We start from the raw sequence: 21,397 nt of genomic DNA on the forward strand, positions 1-21,397 counted from the left end.
GCTGCCTAACCAAGTTGCCATAAAAACTGGCTGCGAAACTCACCACAGCTGAGCGCATGTTGAGTTCGGGGCCAACAACATGGCGCTGCGCACAAGCGAGACGGCACATTGAACGTAGATGGGAACAGGCCAACGGACAGGAGAGAGAGGCCGTTAGGCCGAGGCCAAGAGCCAGCGCAGTCGAGACGCAGCGTTCTCGCTCTCACGCACAGACAACTGAACAGCCACCACCAAAGCAACCGCTAGCCACCACCACCATCATCGCCTATGACAAAGTGGCAAAAATTGTTGCCGCAGCCGCCGCTGCGACTGGGCTTTGTGCGGCTGAGGCGTTGCAGGTGCGTTTAGTCTCGTTTTGGCAGCCACAGCGCGACGACGTCCAGAGCGGAGGCGACGGGTTGTCCAAGTTCGAAGTCGTATTTTCTCAACTTAAAAACCTATATGAATTTAAATTTCAAGTTGAAGTGCGCAAACAGCACGAAAACATTGTGCAACATAATCAAGAACAACATTTTTTCAACTATAAAAAAATAAACAATTTTTTTTTTTGGCTGTGCATTTGTGAGTGAACGCCAAGTGACAAGTTGAAAGTGCATCCAATTGAAATCTGTGCGGCCGCCTTGTTGGCAATGAAAGACTCAATGAGCATATTAACCCAGACGCTGCCCACGACTACAGCGCCCAGCGAGCCGTTGCCACATCATTCGCATTCGCTTTCGCATCATCATCATCATCATCATCAGCATCACTATCCGTTGCATCCACCGCCGGTCAATATGTCCATGTCCACCTCGTCCAATTTGAAGCCAAATCGATCCCGCTTCATGATCAATGACATTCTGGCGGGCAGTGCGGCCGCTGCTAGCGCTGCTGCATTCTATAAGCAGCAGCACAACAACAACAATAATAACAACAACACCAGTAACAACAACAACAACAACAACAATGCTAATAATAATAACGAACTCTTGGATGCTGAGCCTGAGACGAGCCTGGCGCCACCGCCGCCTCCACATCAGTTGCCCCACCAGCCGCATCCACATGCCCTGGCGGCAGTTCATGCCCATCATCAGCATCAACATCCGCATCCGCATCCGCACACACTTCCGCACGCCAAACTGACCCACTTTGGACCCACCGCCCAGATGGGCGCCAACGGCTTGAACGTGGCGCAATATGCCGCGGCAATGCAACAGCATTATGCAGCAGCTGCCGCTGCGGCAGCGGCGCGCAACAATGCAGCAGCTGCGGCGGCAGCAGCAGCAGCGGCCGCAGCGGCAGCCGCTGGAGCTGGCGAAGCGCCGCCGCCGCCGCCGTCGGCGGAGCTCGACGATAGCAGCGACTACCACGAGGAGAACGAGGACTGCGACAGCGACGAGGCGGGCAGTGGCGGCGGTCACATGGATGATCACAGCGTTTGTAGTAATGGTGAGGTGAGCTTCTGTATTATTTTGGGGCAACGCGGGGGGCAGGGCGGAGGGCGCGTGTAAACCAACAATAGCTACAGATCGAATTCAAAATCGTATCTAGAGTTGAGCCATTTTTTAATCAGCAAAGCAGAAAACGAGGTGAAAATTGAGAAAAGTCAAGGTTCAGATGGGGTGGGGCTAATGAGAAACCCAATTTGTGTGGAATGTCTATGTCTGTTAATTATGCTTGATCCATTCCGGAACTCGTTAATAATACTAAATATACATTTCACTTAGGGTTGCTATGATACTTTAGCCCAAGTCGCTGGTCTTTAGATAGGTTATCTCCAGTATTAGTCAAAATTATAATAATAATAATGATAATACTGATAATAATCATAAAAATAATAATAATATTAATAATGACAATAAAAATAATAATAATGATAATAATAAAACATGGATAATACAAATACTAATACTAATTAATATCATTAAATTTTGACATACCAGTTGATAAGTCTGCTATCGATTTCCAATCTGACAAGACAATTAATTAGCGGTACTTCAACGTTCTGAAAGAAAAACAAAATATCTACAATGCATTAGCTTGATATTTAGAGATCGTCAATAATTATTGCTTGATTGATTACTAAGTTATTCGCGACAAAACTGTTTATATAGTTTAAATGAAAAAACCTAAACACAGTTAATGCTTTTGCATCTGCTTAATAAAAGCCAAAGTTACAAGTTTGCAACTTGATAATTATTGATGATCAATTTTTAAGGGACAATAATTATTGATATGCCTTAAAGTAGCCACAAATCTTAACTGGAATGCGTACGATTATGATTATATGTGGTAGAGATGACCTGGTCTTATTTGAAAGTTAAGAACTTTTCTTTATTTCAATTTGTTTTCCTTGATTTCCACTCTTGAAAACCTTCGGGCATGACATATTGGTTGTCTAATTTTATGGTATTCCATGACAATTGTCGGTCTGGTAGCGATAACCAATCGTAATGCGAATCTCTTTGTCCGTCCGCCTGTCTGTCTATCTGAGTGAATGTCATGCCAAGTTCGTTGCCAGAGTCTTTTGTTTGTAGGGGGACGCAGCCGCTTTGCAAAACAAACTGTAAAAATTGCATGAACATGCCATATTCTAGTTGTCGGCGGGCGTGGGGGAGCAGAGTAGGTGGCTTTGGATACTGCTAAAAAATTGCATTTTCACGCTTTGTTTGTTTTACCCCACCCCCCAACCACCTTGCGCACTTTTGATGCATGCGCCATTTCAAAATGTGTATTTGTCTGGCAGCAAAATTGTTTAAACAGCAAGCAGCAACAACAACAACAACACCAACAACATAGCAATGGAAGAGTTGGAGGCGTGGCCCGCAGTTGAAGTTAGCTAGGGTAGGCTGAGGGAGTGCTGGTGGGGGGGATATGTCTTCCTCATGAAACACAGCAAAACGCAGCTTGCAAATATAATTTTAATGATTTTTTTTTGTTTTAGCCGAGCAAAAACCTAATTATATATAGTTAGAAGCAAAACGTTGTCTCTGCCCGAGCATGTGCCTGCACTCTTTCTTTCTCTCTCGCACATACTCGTTTATTTCTCTTTTAATTCTCCAGTTCGCTCCTACTCATTTAATTATGGTAAATGTTATAAGAAAAATGCATTTAAGGCCACTCGATAGATGCCCCAAAGCAAATTTTGTATTGAATGTTGTTGAGCTTGTGTATGTAAGTGTGTGTGTGTATTCTGCGTGTGTCTCTTTTGCCATATGATTCTACACTCTTGTCGACCATTTATTACTGCAATTTCCTGTGTGTGCAATTGTAATTTTATAAACGGTAGTCGCGTCTTGTTGGCCCAGCGGCTTTGGCCTCAACGGCCAGCCAGGCCTGACGCAGGTAGGGATAGAGAGAGCGAGAGAGGTAGAGCGACACTGAGAAAAGAGAGAGATCGAAAGAGGGCTAAAAAGTTGGAGCCAAATGTTGTGCCTGGAAGCAGCGAAAGCTGCGTCTCTTTAGCATCTGCCTGGGCTGCACTTAATTTGATTTCTTGACTGCAACTCTGTTTAAGCTTGGTAATTGCAGGCAGCAGCATTTTTGTTGTTGCCCGCAGCAGCTAAATGTTAACCATTTTCTAGCTGCCCTGAAAGCCGCTCAACAGCTGGGTAAACAGTTCTCGCAGTTTAGAATATATTATGTTAGGCATTTGGCTTAAAAGCGCACTTGGCAAATTTTCGCTTTAAACTAATTTAACGCTTGTGAGCTGGCCAGAAAGCGGCCCTGAAACAGAGGCGAGTCGCTTATCGACTAACCACAATCAGATAAATTTACATAAATTTTATGTACTAAATGGCAAACGAGCCAGCAGCTAGCTGGGCAAAAAAATAAAAGTAAAGTAACCAGAAAGGGGTGGTCAATAGGCCGGCAACGGAAATGGGAGCGGGCAAGAGGACTGGGCCAAGTTTAGACATTTTGCTACACATTTTTATTACAGCCACAACATAGAGATAGAGGTTGAGAAAGCGAGGGTGAGGGAGCGAAAGAGACAGCAGCTACAGAGACAGCCTTAGCCGTTGAGAACGGAAACGGCAATTGCGTGGTCTTAAACGTTGTTCAACTCTTACGTCGCTCCTCAGCTCCTCGTGCCGCTGCCTTGGCCATGTGCAGCCGATACAGTTAAGATGAGCTGTGGTTCTAGTGGTCGTCAGCAACTGCATTTAGCATTAAGTTCTTGGCTATTATTTAGTCTATCGAAATGCTTTATAGCCCTGGCTAACAATCTCGCTAATGTCTGTTTGTTTAGGTGGCAAGGACGATGATGGCAACAGCATCAAGAGCGGCTCCACCAGCGACATGAGCGGGCTGAGCAAAAAGCAGCGCAAGGCGCGCACCGCCTTCACGGATCATCAGCTGCAGACGCTGGAGAAGTCGTTCGAGCGCCAGAAATATCTCAGCGTACAGGAGCGTCAGGAGCTGGCACACAAGCTGGACCTAAGCGATTGCCAGGTGAAGACCTGGTATCAGAATCGCAGGTGCGTTGATCCCCACGCCTCACCAAATCCCTCGTCTGCCGTTGGAGCGCTCTTAGCAACAGCCATAACTGAGTTCTCTTCCTTTTGCATTTTTCCATTCCGCAGAACCAAGTGGAAGCGTCAAACGGCGGTTGGACTAGAACTCCTGGCCGAGGCTGGCAACTTTGCAGCCTTCCAGCGGCTTTACGGCGGCTCACCGTATCTGGGTGCCTGGCCGTATGCGGCAGCTGCCGGCGCCGGCGCCGCAGCAGCCGCGCATGGCGCACCGCCACATTCCAGCATCGATATCTATTATCGTCAGGCGGCCGCGGCGGCGGCGATGCAGAAGCCGCTGCCCTACAATCTGTATGCGGGTGTGCCCAGCGTCAGCGTTGGTTCGCTGAGCGCCGCAGCCGCGCCCTTCTCGCATCTATCCGCCTCCAGTTCGCTGTCATCGCTAAGTAGCTACTATCAGAGCGCGGCGGCTGCTGCCGCGGCAGCCAATGGGTCCGCTGCTAGTGGCGCGGTGCCACCGCCACTTGCAGCAGCGCCCGCAGCCGGCGGCGGCGTTAGCATCATACACAAGCCACAGGCGCTGGCCACATCGCCGGCAACGGGTGTGTTGGCGCAGGCGCAGAACGCCGCCGCATCGCCGGCGCATCCGCCATCCACGCCCAGTCCCACGCTGAATCCGGGCAGTCCGCCCGGGCGATCCGTGGACAGCTCCCAGGCGCAATCCGATGATGAGGATCAGCTGCAGGTGTAAAGCGGCCCAGGTGCAAGCGGGTGATCAAAGAAAAAAAAAACGAAATCCAGCAACAAAATTGAAACCATTTTCAAGTATTTGTTTCCAAAACACAAAATGGCAAATGGTTGAGTGTGTGTGCGTGTGTGTGAGTGTATATATATACGTGTGTCTGGCTTAACTTATTTGTTTGCTTTTAGTAATTTATTAAAAAAATAATAATAATATTTACCGATAAACACAATTTTTTTTGAGGTTAGGCTTAAGATATACGAAGCATAAAATATTTATTTAAATGTTGTAAAAATTAGCAGCCAAAACAAATACATTTAATAAATTAACAAATAGAAGCAACAATGTGCATAATTAAGCTAGCCACAAGATGTATTAACGCGAAAACAAAAACAAAACAAAAACGAAACTTTTAATAGAATTTGCATTTTGTTTTTATTTACAAATTTTTTTTTTAATTATAATTATTAGAATAAATGTGCTCGTTGTATTTGTAATGTAAATGTAATTCAACACAATTTTTTTGTCTAAATAAAAATAATAATAATAAGAGAAACATAAAACAAAACTAGAACGCAAGTGTATGAGAGCGAACGAGCTGAAGAGAGAGCGAGAGAAAGTGCGAGAGGGGCGCAATTAAATTATTGAATAGCAGCAATTAACAATTGGTAAGAGCATGAGTGGAGGAGGGAGGGTTGGAGGCGAAAGGAAGGGCTCACTGACGATGTGCGGTCCCAACCCCTAATGATAATAATTGCATGCAAAATGCATTTAACCGCAATTAGTGCATTTATTAGGCCAAAAGCTGCGACTAGTTGGCCAGTTGGCCGAGCACTGTTACTGTAACTGCAAGCTGCCACTTCCACTGCGACTGCAACTGCCACTGCGACTTGAACTGTTATGACCATGTCCAGTTAGCCGCTTTGGCTGCATTGCGTGCACCGCCTGCTACACATGCGAACAGCAGCGCTGCAGGCAAAGCCAAGGCAAGCCTTCAAGTTTAGCTAAGGACACCTGACCAGCTGACCAACTGCATAGTTAGAGCACAAGTGTCAGCATATCGAGCCAGACACATGAGTCATGCATTTTGCGAATTAACCAAGACTGCAAGGCCAACAAACGTTGGTTCGAACCAGTGCTTCGCCTCATGGTTCGCTAACTTCAATTTGTAATAAATAAAAGTTAAATTTAATTTAACTTGATATTAATTATAAATTGATTCGAACCATTTATTGAAAAGAAGCTGGTTCAGCTTTCGACTCAGCTGTCTCTGTTCGGCTTAAAACTGGTTTGCAGCTTTGGTTTTAACAGATTCTAGCCTCAAGGTTCACCAATGCAGCGCACACGTAGGTCGTTCTGGCCGCAACTCACCCTAACCAAACTTTTTCACTGCACGAAGCTTCTTGGCATGAAACACGCGCGTTTCTCTGTTTTTCGCCTTCGTCGACAAATTGGCTGCAATGTTAATGTTGTTGGCTTAAAACAAAAGCGACGCTTGGTAGGACAATAAATGCAACGGCCGAGAACAGCAGCCGCAGCAGCAATAACAATGCCCGCAGGGGGGTTTGGGTAACCGTTCATTAAAGACAAATGACATAAAACCGGCACCATGGATGAGCCCTCTCTGACTCTCTCGCTCACACTCGCTCTATCCCACTCTCTCTCTACGTCTCTCTCAGCGTACCTGCCTGCCTCTCGCTTTGTCTTTGGGCACGCTCAATTAAACATGATCGTTGTCGGTAGCCAAATGTTGCTAATTACTGCAATATCGCCAGCAATTGGCGAAAGTGCCTGGCCAAAGTGCTGGTGAGTGCAACCAGTGTTGGTCAATAGCATTAAGGATAAACAATATAAACGACACAGTTCGAATATCCTGACTGTGCAATACTCTGTTCTTTATGCCAAAGATTTTTGAGTGTGGGCAAAAATAAACTAACATAAACTAAATAACTAACATAACATGACGCAAATACACAGGAGCATATGAAGCCTGTAAAGTTATTGTAGAGGTATTGAACTAATCAGATCGAGCCAGGATTTACAAACTGCTTTTTAGCCTTGAATCCATTCAATTATACATGTATATATCGACGAACTGAATCGATCTAGCCACATCCACCCGTTTATCCACCTAGCTTATCACTTCTCTGGATAATCAACAAATATCGATTTTAATCATAGCTCGAAAATATAAGAGCTGCATATACCGAACTTGGTATGTGGATTAACCTTTAAGCTCTGGCCATTTCCTCCAAATTGGAAAGAAAATATGATTTCAATATCCATTTTTATCAATTTTTAACAAAAACAAACTCATACTGCGCGAGCACTAGGAAGACCTACCTTAAATATTTCCCTAGCTCTTAAAGGTTCTGAGATCCTTGTCTTCATACATTCGGACAGACAGGCGGACATGGATAGGTCGACCAGGCTATTAATGCTGATCAAGGATATTTATCCTTTATGAGATCGAAGAAGCATCCTTCTGCCTGTTACATATATTTCCACAAAAACATTATACCCTTTTTACCCATTTTCAGTAAATGCAGGGTATAAAAACTATATAAATATATACCCAGAAATGTATTTAGGTGTATTATTGATCAGTATCAATAACAACTTCCAAATTCTATCCCTTATAACTTAAAAATTTTGGCAAATTGTGCAATTGTATGGAAAACATTGATGGTTAAGGTAATGAATAACATCGTACATATCTATATATATATATAAAATTGTGATTTCAATGGAACTGTTTGTGGCATTCAATTTTAAGGAATCAAAAATATAATTTATAGAATCCATTTTGGTTAGATTTCTAATCTAAGATATTTAATTGAACAGTGTTTTCTTGTGATATTTCATTAAAAGACGAAATTTAGTTCCAAACAAAACTTAAGTTAAATCCAATTTGGGTTCTTGGACGAAACTTTAGTAAAGTCAAATTTTCTTTAAGTTTCAATTCATTTTAAAATTATTCTATGAACTGTTTAAGGGCACATAAGTAATTGGTAATTGCGTAAATTTCATGCATAAATTAAAAGCACAAACGAAAATCGAAATAAATATTATGGAGCGGCTTATCTGGCTGGTCGTTTTCGATATCAACATCCGTAAAGCTATGGACGTTCGTTTGATATGCAAACTTTGGCAACTGATGGATAGAAGGGGGCCCGTTCCGCCGGGGATTGCAACGGCAATTGGGGATTTCGCCTGGCGCATTTATGAAATGAAGCCGAAATATTGGCTGCTTACTGTGCTGTAACATCAATTTGCATGGAAATCAGCAACAACAAACCGCCGCCTGTCAAAGTAACCATCTATGCGAGTGTACCCACACCCATTGCGACTGTTTGCCATACACACACGCACGCACTTACACACGCCTGTGGGTGTTAGACGGATCATGCGAGAGCTTAAACAATATGATGTTTCATTATAGCTGTGTTTTGTTTATTCATTGTTCATTTTCTTTCTTAACTCTTATGCGCTTTATAATTCCCAACTAGTTTAAGTTCAGCAAAAGTTTTATTGAGGCAAACCAATATGATGTCCTTTTATAGCTGTAACTTTGCATTATTCAGTTTTTGGTTTATTTTCTGAACTCATTTTTAATTGATTTGTAATTCTCAACTAGTTATTGATCAGTTAAATTGAGGGCTTGGCGTTGTTTATTCTTTGTTCAATTTCAATTTATTTTGTGTTCTTAATTTCAGATTGATTTGTAATTTCCCACTAGCTGACGAAAAATAATTTGATATTCTTTTGAAACTGTAACTCGGCCTTGTTCAGTTCTGATTGATTTGTAAATCTCAACTAGCTCGAACCTAGATCAGTTTTATTGAGACTCATGCAAAAACTTACAGCTACTGCTTGACTCTGTTTATACTTTGCTCAGTTTTAAGTATTTTCTAAATTCTACATTATTTGTAACTTCTAACTAGTTTAAGCCTCGATCTATTAAGTATTTGTTTTCGTTAACTGATGGTCAATTAGATATGTCGAATAATTTCAAATATTTGTCTAAGCTTGAAGCACCCAGAATTCAGTCTGAAAGCATTTACCAACTAAATACAGGGAACTACTTGAAAATGTTGTGGGTGGAACGAGCGAACCGGAACAACGCCTACGATTCAGGATTTCAACCTTTGCCACTGGAGAGGCCTCCAAATTGCAAACGGAAGAAGAAACGCTATGCTAAGCTCAGCGCCATGCCGAGCTGCAATTTACTCTGCCGCACATTTAGTTCTACAAATTTGAATTTAAAAACAAAAAAAAAAATAATAATAAAAACAAATGTTTAATAGAAAAACGAATATTTTCATAAAAACAACACAAAACAAAATGCATTCATTATGGAAAATTAAATAACTATTTTATTGCATTTAATTTTGTGTTTATTTTTTTATCTGTTGTTTCGATTGCATTTCCGTTGACCCCTGCCATATGGCACTTATCAGCGCGGACTGGGCTGGTGTTGAGCGGCTGGGCGTGTCAAGTGGGCGGCATTATTAATGATAATGATAATGATATTGAATGCACCGCTTACTGATGTATCTTGTAATGTATGTAATATAATGGGCTAGGCAGAGCAGCAGCCTGGCTTCGAATAGAGACAATAGCCGCACGCCCTGTATAATTTGTCACAGCTTTCAATTGCTTTTATTGTACATAGCTTACAATGTTATGCATTTATATATATATATAAATATATATATTTATATACATATATTGTTCATTTTTGCAATAACAGTAATAAATACATTTGGCAGTAAGCGGAAATGGTGCTTAATTGGCAACACAGCCGCAAAGTTTGCTTATCATTACAAATTATATTTTTTTTAATTTGTTAATTTGTTTGATAATTGCAAGAGAATTTTCATTGAATCGGCTAAAAATCTTAGTTAAGCTAATCGTTAAAATAGAATTGCAAATTGTGAAATTGACCGAGCCTACAGTCAGACAGAGTCTGTTTATTGTTAGGGTAGTTGAGCTTCGCTGTGACCGCAGGCTGTGGCATAGTTTTGCAGCACGGGCTGAAGCGCAACGACTTGGGGGCGGCACATGCAAATTTCATGTGTTTGTTTTTTGCAGCGATTATATTCAATAATTGTGTGCATTTAGATAAGTTACAAGCCTCGGGGCAACAGGGCGCACAGACAATGCCGCAGACGCAGCGCTGGGCCACTTCAGGCGCCGACCAAATGGACGCCAGTCACGCCATCGCACCCTCCCCAAACCCAAACCCAAATTCAAGACCGTGCCCGGGCCCAAGCCCGAGAACGAGCCGAGCCGAGACCGGGCCAGGCATTCCAGCCCCATTCCAGGAATTCAGACGTGTGTAGGTGTTGAAAGTAACTGCAGGCAGGTGCATTGTCATAGGCCCCGCTAACCGCTGCCTGCTGCCCGCTGCCCGATGCCCCTGCTCCATTGCCCATTGCCCATGACTATTCCTTGGCACTGACTATCAGGGGTAGCCGTCGGCATCGGCGTCGGCTCAGAAATGTGTCGGAAGTCTTTAGTAAAAGTTAAATAGAAAGCATATAGAAGATTTATATGCAATTCCCCCCGTTATATTTATGCTAATTTTGGCAACGCTCGCTCCACTTCTGCGCTTCGCGTTCCATTCGCTTCTCGTTGCTCAAGCTGTTTCGCATATCTGGCGCAAGACTTGAAAATTTATAAATCTTTATAGCCTGTCATGTGAATCAATACAATAAATGTACCAACATTTCATATTGTAATATATATAACCCGAATTTACTTTAGCATTTTGCATATTTAACATTTTTTCAATCAATTCAATTAATTTATTGCGTCTCTCTTTTATTGTACTAATATTAATAGTACAATGTGTGGAATGCCGATATCATAATTCAACCTAATTCAACCTGATATAATATTTTTTATATATTTAAGACACACAATAAATAACCGCTAATGTAGTAGATATAGAAGTGATTTAAGAGCTTTATTTCTAAAGAGAGTATCCACAAAATATAATGAATCGATTTGATATGATTTTGCAGATATATTGGGTAAAATATAAACTGATAAACTAAAAGTTTTCTATACAAAATTCAACTTCCCAAGAAATGCTTTGGTAAACCAATAAATGTGAGGTTTACAGGGCCTCAATTTCCGACCGATTTATTGCTATAACAACTATAGAACCACAGACTTTATAGTGCCCCGATCTGTACGGTTCTGAAATCTGTGCTAACTGCAACAAAAACGAGAAAGTTAGGATATCTTCGGAACGCCGAAATTTAATACCCTTGCAGCTCGAAAATGCTGAATTTGGTTGAAATATCTATCAAAATAGAATATTTAGCCATATAAGATCCTTTCCTATAGCCGCTATATTATTTAGTGGTTCGATGTTGATAAGATTTTTTTATACATGTAATGGGCATAGTAAAACTAATAAATGCCAAGTTATGGTAAGTAAGATATCTTGATAAACAAAAAGTATTCGGTACAAGTACTTCATCGATATGATATAATGGTCCGATTCAGCCGGTTTCAACATACTATTTGTACTGCAACAGAAAGAGGGACGTATAAAACTGAGAGACTAGTTTGCATAGAAACAGACAGACATACAGATGGACATGGCTATATCGACTCGGCTGTTGATACTGATCAACAATATATTTACATTATGAGGTCGGAGATGACTCCTACTATGAGTTACACTTTTTGAGACAAAGTTATAATTCCCTAAAAGACAGCGGCTCCAAAAACCTTCAGGTTCTATCATAAGCGAAATTGGCTATCGATTTATTAATCATTTGAAGCTTAAACTCTTTGCGAATTATAATGCGTAAAGCGACTAAAAAACTTTATGCAAAACTTATGCGTTAACAGAGATGACTGAGATGAGAGACTGAGATGAGTGAAACAAAAAAAAACGACTGTATTGAGAACTGAATAAGAAAGTGGATGTTGACATAATATAATTTATTTAAAAAAAATAATAATAATAATAATAATATAAATATTATTTTGAAGATTGTAATTAACAGTTCTCTAATATTTCCTTGATCGTGCCACCAAATAGGAACAGTTCAAATTCCCGTTTGGCATTTAATCCTTGGGTAAAAATTAAAACATTTGTTGTCATTTTCTATCGCAGCCCTGAGATCTGGGCAATTTGTAGACGGGCAAAAGATAAAAATGCGGCAAAAAAAAAATTGAAAATCATAAATAAAACGCAAGAACAAATTATGAAAGCAATCAACGGGGAGAGAGCGGCAATGGGGATTGGTCTGGGTTTTCTTTTTTGTTGGCATTAGGTTTGGGTTCGGGGCTTATGTCTTATCAGCGATGTGAATTTGAGCGTCGCTTGAAAAGGACAACTCGCCGGCAAGGACAACTCAACTCTAAACTGAACTCCCAGCCCGATGGAATGGATGAATTTGTCACATTAGAAGCATTAAGCGGAGCGGGCATATGTGAAGGAGCTGATAAGATCCAACTCGCGATGCCGGGCCGAGGCCAATGCAGCAGAAAATCTGGCCAAGGGACGGGCGGGTGGCTGCCGCTGTTGTTCGCTGTTTGTTGTTGTTGTTGTTGTTGCAAGTGGTGGTGGTTGTCCTTCTAATGCAATTTTCAAATATTGTTGTTGTCAGTGTAATTGCCAGGATATTAATAGGGGTTGTCCTGCGTCCTCGACGGATTACGCCGAGCATTATGAGCAAATTAAGTGTGAAGTGGCATTTGGGATTTATTTACACACACGCACACACTCGCACACACACTCATACAAGCGGGTGCAAAGTCGATAAGGATGCCAAAGGCAGCCAAAGGATCGCTACTCTAAAGCGCTTTACTGACTGTAAAGCCAGACAACAAACAATAGGCGTGGCCGTTGACACTCGCTAACAAAAGGTGTCACATGTCAAACAGCGACTCCCAAAGCCATATACCCATACACATGCCCATACCTATGCCTATATACCTTTATCTTTACCTATGCCTTTACAGTTGCCTTTACCCACTGCCATTCCAGTTGCCATACGCTTTTTCCTTCCTTTTTTATATATACATATATATATTTGTTTAAATTTGAAAAACAAACAAACATAACAAATGCGTTGCCTATTGGCACCGTCAGCGTCGCACATTTAACCCCAAATGCGAGCTAGCCCTTACAGTGGGCCCAACCAAGCATCTCTCAACGGCTTATCATTTACACTTAACGGCTAAGCGAGGGCGAGGGAAACGGCAACGGAAATGGCAGCAGCGACGGCGGCGGCGGTGGCACGTGCCCGCCTGCCGCATCTAGCGATTCATGAGCCTGACCTGGCGGGGGTGCGGAAACATTGAAGTATTATTAACCGCAAAATGCTCATAAAGGATCAATTTGTGCGCACACGTGCCAAGGATAATGCCTTGGTCACTGTGTGGGTGTGGCGAGGGGGTGGGGGCGTGGCAGCGCCATCATTGCGACAAAGCGTGAAGTGCACATAAATCAAAGCAACGGCTGCCAAATGGACACAATTTTGATGACAGCAATATCTGGGAGGGGGCAGAAGAGAGGCGGAGATGGAATGCTTGACTCCTTTCTGGACAGAGTTCCACTTTCTCACTATTTCATTGCTTCCTCCCGACTAATAGGGCTGCACCTGGCGGGAAGCGCACTACTAATCAGTTCAGCTAGTTAATCAGTTCCTTGCCTATACGACCTGACTATTCCGTTGCCTCTTTCATCTCACAGTTCCATTGTATCAGTCTTCCACTTTTGCACAGCTTACATTTTTTTACACCCTGCTCCATTTAGACTTCACAAGGAATAGTTCCACTGTCTCACTGTTCCACTCTTGCATTGTTCACTATATCACTGTCCCACTCTCCCAATGTTCGCCTGCCCCACTATTCCGTAGTTTTTGTCTGATTGCTCTAGGCTTTGTCTTAATGATCCTCTTTCTCACTGTTCCCGTGCCACAGAATTCCACCGCCACAGTGCTCCACGGCATCATTGTTTCACTTCCGCATAGTTTCACTAATTCACAAACTTTCCTCAGTAGTTGACTGTTTATGTTCTCAATGTTCCATTATCCTTTTCAACTAGCTGAAAGACAATTTTCCTACTACACCTATATACCTGGATGAATCCGCTTAAGTTAATTTTTGTTGTTTCGATTAATGTTCTTTTTCCACCCACTCAGCGTGATCTGGATTCAGTTCTTAATGCCATGCAACACAGTCGGTAGGGATTTATTCCCCCCTTGCCGAAAAAGCGAACTTTGTAGTCCACTTTAGCCCCTGTGTGAAGTCTCTCGTGTTCTGCCCGTTCTGATAATGCGAATCTTGTTCTATTGACAGGCAATTGAATGTACACTGTTCCATGATATTCCCGTTGCCGAACCATTGATCTGCCTTTGCAAGTCTTCTGCTCTGCTTCGGCTGTGGTGGCACAACTTTTTGTGCATTGTGTTCCGCTATTCATCGACTGTTAAAAGGCAATTAATTAGTACAAGTTCAGGTCGTGGCCAGCCCAGGTACCAGCCCTGCACATCAGTCAACTGTCCTCAGAACGGGCGGCGTCGGTGGCGGCACGGCTCACCCCCAAAAGCTACAGTGCCCACAAATTGTTTGCAATTTAGCTGAAATCGCGCCTCTTGGCCAAATTGCCTTTAAATTGGCAGTTGGCACAGCGCATCATAAATCCAAACGGCACCAAAGAGCACCATGTGTGCTCCTCTTGCTGCTGCTGCTGCTTCAAGAGCAACAAGCTCTAGCAGCATTTCCATTTCCATTTACGAAGTAGCGGAAGTATCGCTTGTCCAGCTTTGCGCTGCGTCCATTTCCCACAACGAGTCGCCGCGGCGGCCTCCTTCTGGCCGTGGGGCATCGTTGGCGGTCAGCGGCGGCGGCGGCGGCGGTCGCAAATTATCAACAAATTAGACTTTTCGTCGAAGTCATCGTTGGAGTCGAGCTGTGTTGCTGGAGCTGGTATCGGAATCATCATTTCATTTGTTTGCATGTCTCGTTGTCATTTCGTTGATTTTGGCGGCGTCTCCTTTGGGCAGTCATTTCTCAACTCTCCGCTCTCTCGCTCTCTCTCTCTTTTTCTCTCGCTCCCTCCCTCTCTTTGGACACAGCCGCCGCTGGTAAAGTGATTTCTTCAACGCTTTGTTAGCGCACAGGATTGATGCAGCTGTCATTAGGCGTTTTCGGCTTAAACGGATCCAAAGCCACGTTGACCCGCTGCCTGTGCTGCTACGTTTGCCCCGTTTGCTAAATGCGTTTTTAACGTGCTTTTAATTGTCAGTTGGTTATGACTACACACTTACACCCCCCAGCCCCCCAGCCACCAACCCACCTGCCTGCTGAGCAGCAGCTGCCCCTCTAAGCCGCTGGCTGGAGCTGCTGCTTGAGCGCAAATTAAATCAAATTGAAACTAATTAACATAAATAAATTTACACAAAATCCAATTGCAATATGCCTCGTTACAGGCTTTCACACTTTACGCTTCACTGGGCGCCGATGCTCCTGCTGCTACCTCTGCCAGCTACGGCTGCCCTTGGGACCTACCCTTGCCCCCCACCCACCGTATACCCGCCAAGCCAGGCCTGACATTTACAAGCGACAACTGTCAAATTGGACAAGTTGCATTTGCAAATAAATAGACGGGCACTCGTTCAAACGGAAACGGAACTGACGGGCACAAACGCGCCGGAGACGCGCACAGAAGTCGCCTTCCATTAAGCTGTGGCATGGCTGCGTAAAGGGTGTGGAGGTGGGCGTGGGGGTGCGGCTGGGGGGTTGTTGTTGTGTGTGTGTGTGTGTGTGTGTGTGTGTGTGTGTGTGTGTGCTGGGGGTGTCGGCTGTGGTTCGACGCCTCCGCTTAAAGTTTTAGGCGCAATACAATTAATTGGATTTGCCAGCGTTGGCTGTTGCCTGGCTGTCTGATGCTGCTATTTGAACTGCTGTCAGGCCAAGCACCAAACCTAAACTCAACCCCCAACCCAACCCACAACACCTTCACCTGACGCTCACCCGCAGAAGAAAGAGTTGACTACACTACAAGTAATTTTAAATTTACCAAGGTAAATAAAATTTGTTTACAATTTCAGAATAATTTGATGCTTAAAAAGTGTACTTTTAGCTTAGCGCTAATTAGAAATTTGTAGAAAATATTTTTTAAAATTCAGAGCATGTTATATTTTTTCTTAAGCAGAAAATATTTTATTTGGCTTTGTAGCAGTGTAGAAGTGCAAATATTTAAAACTGCTCGCCGGCCATGCGGCGTATACGCAATGCAAACGACTCTCAACCCCCCCGCTGCTGCCCCACCCCTCAAGCGGGCTGTGCTGTAACAAGTTCAGTTATTTACTGCCTTTATTTGCGGTCTTGTCAAAGCAATCAACACAGTCAGCCAGTCAGTCAGTCAGTCAGTTAGTCCATGTCCGTGTCCGTGTTCGTGTCCGTGTCCATGTCTGCGGCATCCTGGTGGTGGATTTTATTTACTTCACATTCGCAGCGACCCCAAAGCCAAATCTGAGCCGGGTCTACGGCTCGGGCTGTGCCTCTGGCTGGCTCATCGTCGTTCTGGTCCGCTCCTGTCCTGTCTGTCTCGTCGCCAGCTCGTTGAGTTTATTTGCAGAATGATTTTTCAATAATTTATGTATGATGTTCGTCGACGCACTGCCACTGTCAGAGCTACAGCCACTTGATTTAATGTGCGGGGTGTTACTTTCAACACCCTCCAATCATAATAATAATAATAATAATAACAGCAACAGCAGCAGCAGCAGCAGCAACAACAACAGCAACAACAACAATCAATAGTGTTTTTGGTGTGACAATGCAATTATCAATGGTGACAAAATAATTTCCGCTGCGTGATTTTTATGACAGTTGTGCGGCGCATTCTGCTCGAATAGGTTCGCGTACAGAGGCACAAATTAAATAAGTATTAAGTAGTTTATCTGCAACCCCTGCCACAACCCTCCCCCACCCATCCAAAGCCGCCTACCGCACCCCCAACTCCTAAACCTATCCCCACCACCATATCAAATGGTGCTCTCCACCCTAAAATCTTATCCTTTTGCCTTTTGGCTCGTTTCAAATGCGAATTCAATGAACATAATTGGATAAAAATGCAACAAAAGAAATAGTAAGCGAAACAGCTAGAGAAAGAGACTGAGAAATAGAAAGAGAAAGAGTGAGTGAAGCCCATAACATAACATTGCATAAAATATATATAATTTGAGTTCATCCTGATTTCCGGCCTCTTTGCAGTCTGTGTGTGGGTGCCCCATCGGGCTATGGCTCCACCTCCGCCATCGACCGGCGCCGTCAAATGAAATCATAATTTAAAGGGTGTCCGTGTATGCCAGATACACCCAACTCCCCACCCCACCCCACCCGCAACCGCGAACGCCATAGCCCCCGTCTCGAGATCATCGCGAATTCATAAAAGCATGTCATTTTGTGCACGCAATCGCGTTGCGTTATAATTGGAAATTGGAAATGGCTGAGAAAAAAATGAAATAGCAGACACAAGCCTTTGCGGAATTGACTGGACCTGGGATTTGGTTTGAGTTTTGAGTTTGAGTCAATCGATGGGTTTGGAGCAGTGGCCGTCTTTACCTGTCTATACTTGTGTCATTTGGGGTAAGTATTGGCTTGGCGAATTACATTGTAATTCCCAAATTGTTCAGGCCATAGCTTGGTCACTTCAGGGGCTTTAGCGCCCCGCCTTATTTTCATATTTCGGCTTTAGTCAAGTGCTGTATACTTTATATTATACTGACTGGTACTTCCAGGCCTTGCTCGGACCCAATTTGTTCTACTAATATTGAACATTGCCCTTTTGCCGCACATGAAAGAATGAAGTCTATACGTTCTATCTTGAACGCCACGTCTCGATTTATATCCGTCCAAGAGTTAGAGTCAAAATTTTCCACCTGTTTTATGTCCCGAATTTTCCCCACAAGATGCGTAGATTTTGCGAAATGAATAAAGGGCTTAGGAAATGGATCTATTTTCCATTCTTGTATGACTTAGCGAAGTGTAAAACAAGTCACCCACCAAATCTTTGAACCATCATTTCCACCAAAAAGTCGTGAATTGGTCGCGTGAAACATCTCACAAAAACTTTTGAACAAATATTTTTGAAAATGAATTTGGGGCCGATCGTATTTACTATACGAAACATGCAATAAATCTTTTCCACAATTTGTCCACACCAGCGGAACCGCGTCTTAACGTACACCTTCTTCACACATGTAAGTGTCCAAGGGAGATGCACACTGTATAGCACGCTTTAGTGGGTAATTAAACAACGAGGTACGAGCTCCTATCTAATGTGTGAAGGTAGTATTTTCATAGGTAAGGGCCAGAGTTTAACATAAGTTGCAATAATAAAATACTTGGGTCCCAATTTCACTTTTAACCAACAAATTTTGAAGAATGCTTGAATTTTGCTCTGTAGGGAACTCAAATTCTAGCTTGTTGTAGCCCCAATTTAAGCATTTGTTAACTTCCAAAAAAAAGTTCATGTCAGTTAGGCAGCGGTGCGAGGGGCACGTACTTATTTTTAGATGGAGTATATAACAATTAAATTACTGTGGGGCTTTGTATGACGAAACAAGGTGTCAAATCCATGCGGCCTTCGTCAGTTAGCTGCCACCAGCCACCGACGACCGCCACATCCTTTGTGCCACTCAATTGTCAACGGGCACGGTTCGGAGCATTGTCATAACCAAAGTGAAGTCTCCCACTCCTGCCCACTTGTGGAGAAATGTTGACAGCTGTTGGGGTTTTACCTTTTCTTTTTTTATTTTGTACCTCTATTCAATTTGAATGAAAATATATATGACAAAAAAAGAAAAAATGCCGGCAACACTTGCACCTGACCACAAAAGAACAGTCCGGCAATGGCATTGTTGATGCAGCCGCTACAACTTCATTACAACCTTCTCCCTTACTGCTACCACCCCGCCTCCTGCTCCAACACCACCCGCGCACCACGCACACTTAAAGCGTTAAATCCACCCCATAAACCCTACCCCACCAGTCGTCAGCTCTCGACGGTCGGACTGCCGATCGGTGGACTGGGGTCAAGCCGTTGGCTCTTTAAGTGAGTTGGCTTTTTATTGGCAGCCGGCGTATAGACAACCCCAAGAACGGCCATAGAACGAGGAAGATTTTAATTTACCCTAATGCGTCTATAATTCGAGCCATTAGTACAATCGCATTAGAAACACTCAACAACCCTTTGCAAACGGCATTGACCAACCAACAGGCAGGCTGAAAGCTATTTCACCAACACCGACGCGCAAATGCCCTATACAGCTCAGTTCTATATACGAGACCTTGAATTAATTCTATTATGGCTTATTCATATCCTTGCAGATGATTTATAATATTGGTAATATTATTTTGTCTGGAAATTAATTCGCAGTTTGGATACTATAAAATAAAGGAACAGCTTTATCTAAATGTCTATAATCTACACATACTATTGCGGATAACTTAAGTAGAAAATAATCTTCTATAGCTCCCATAAGACCTTTATAGAATCTTCCATATATTCTTCGTATATGTTCGGAGTGCCAAAGATGAAAAACCTTTGCAGACATAATGCTGATGTCCGATATATTTTATATAGTTAACTTCGTAATTTAGAGACAAAGTTCGCACTGTTGATATCGATCAATAATATATATAACTGGGGTCTGAGGCGTCTTCTCAATGCGTTACATATATCGTAAGAAACTATTACAAGCCTAACCAAAAATATATAAAGTAGCAACAGTTTCCCACTCATATTTCGCCTTTGCTTGTAGAATTCCTTAACAATGTGCCCAAGCTCTTACGGCTGTAGGTGTACTTTGTTATATCATTTGTGATATTATTATTTTCCCAACAAAAAGTATAGCTACAATACTTTCTGACAATGATCAATATGCGTTTTAATAGGAAGAATGGCAAAGTTGCGATTGGGATATATATTATATATATGCAACACATACTAAGATGAGAATCGTAGAGATCTGTCTATGCCGATCGTTTCTATGTCAACCATAAAATCTGAACTTTTTCCTGTTCTAAACCCAACTAATTATTCAATGCATATACATTTTAATGCCCTTCTGATGCCCTTCTTTTCAAAATGAGATATGAGATTTTTTCAATTTTCGGGAAATTTTAAGTCAGTACCAAATGAGAATATATATTTTGCATTTTAAGTGTCTACTTTTTGTAAGTCCCAAGAGGCAGAGTTCCCGAAATGGACAAATGGGCAGACAGACGGACATGGGAGGATCGACTACAGGCTATTATGCTGGCCGAGAATATATAATGGGATGGGATGGGCAAAGCTTCCCTGTTTCATACATTTGAACAAAACCAATAGACCCTTTCTAGGTCCAACATTTTCAGTAGAAAGATGGGTTTTGAAAATGCGTCACAAGCTGAACTATAATTTCGTAAGGCCTGCCCTGCGCATACACTACCGGCACGGTTACCTTTTAGCCGCGTGCCTGAGGCACCTGTATCAAAATATTATTTCATATGTTGACACTCGCACGTAATTAGGACTCGGCTCAACCTGTGGGTGGACGCTTGATTGGCTGACGGCCAATTTGACTTTCGAGTTGGCTGTCAGACAGACAGACAAACCGGCAATAAGGCGGCTAATTAAAAATCAATCGTTGGCCCCATTTTAATTGCGCTGCATGCAGGGCCGCTATTAACAGCCATGCTAGCCAGCTTATCCTGGCACGTGTTCTGCGCAAATATTGCCGCACGCTTTTGGCCGTCGCTCGATGGAGGATAAAAAAAAAATAAGCGACCGAAAAAAAAATGTAAAGCGAAAGCAAATCGTTTGATTTTTTATGCGTTTATGTTTAATATTTATTTATAGCTTGTCCAACAAATTACGCGCTTCAGTTATACAAAAAGGCGGCCAACACGTGCCCGCCCATCCACCCTCGGCCTTTGCGCGACACAGGGATTGACATTTTCAAAACTGAACGAATCTGCAGTGAGCGGAAAATGGATTTCTAATATTTGCCTTACAGATATTAAAAAAAAAAATGTATATATATATATATATATATATATATATACATACATACATAAAAAAGACAACTAACTGTAAAGATAAGATTTAAATATGCTAGCGGCGAGCGGAGCTGGGCGTTTCAACTTTTCCCGGAGGACGTCCGGGCTTAAAAGTTGAGAA

At 42.8% G+C, this 21,397-nt stretch overlaps 1 protein-coding gene and 1 long non-coding RNA gene across 3 annotated transcripts; both read left to right on the top strand.

Moving 5' to 3' along the window:
- Window positions 1-605: 605 nt before the first annotated feature.
- Window positions 606-5,217, top strand: LOC115767239 (homeobox protein B-H1). Its single transcript, XM_030711440.1, has 3 exons — window positions 606-1,428; window positions 4,229-4,457; window positions 4,563-5,217. The coding sequence occupies exons 1-3, from the start codon at window positions 630-632 to the stop codon at window positions 5,200-5,202; spliced, it is 1,668 nt and encodes a 555-aa protein (XP_030567300.1). The 5' UTR covers window positions 606-629; the 3' UTR covers window positions 5,203-5,217.
- An 11,873-nt stretch (window positions 5,218-17,090) lies between these two features.
- LOC115767225 lies at window positions 17,091-21,155 on the top strand. 2 transcript variants are annotated; one of them, XR_004018362.1, is made up of 3 exons: window positions 17,091-17,368; window positions 17,446-17,820; window positions 21,077-21,155. It is a non-coding gene; the product is annotated as an uncharacterized LOC115767225 (long non-coding RNA). The 2 variants fall into 2 exon arrangements; XR_004018363.1 differs by lacking the exon at window positions 21,077-21,155 and adding an exon at window positions 19,564-20,074.
- The last annotated feature ends 242 nt before the right edge of the window (window positions 21,156-21,397 follow it).

Source organism: Drosophila novamexicana, unplaced genomic scaffold (assembly GCF_003285875.2).
Source record: "Drosophila novamexicana strain 15010-1031.04,08,12 unplaced genomic scaffold, DnovRS2.1 tig00001353-arrow-arrow-pilon, whole genome shotgun sequence".
NCBI lineage: Eukaryota > Metazoa > Arthropoda > Insecta > Diptera > Drosophilidae > Drosophila > Drosophila novamexicana.

Coding starts and splice junctions, on each gene's coding strand:
- LOC115767239 (XM_030711440.1), top strand. CDS start 630: ATGAAAGACTCAATGAGCATATTAACCCAGACGCTGCCCACGACTACA. Junction 1,429..4,228: donor TCACAGCGTTTGTAGTAATG/GTGAGGTGAGCT, acceptor CTGTTTGTTTAG/GTGGCAAGGACGATGATGGC. Junction 4,458..4,562: donor ACCTGGTATCAGAATCGCAG/GTGCGTTGATCC, acceptor TCCATTCCGCAG/AACCAAGTGGAAGCGTCAAA.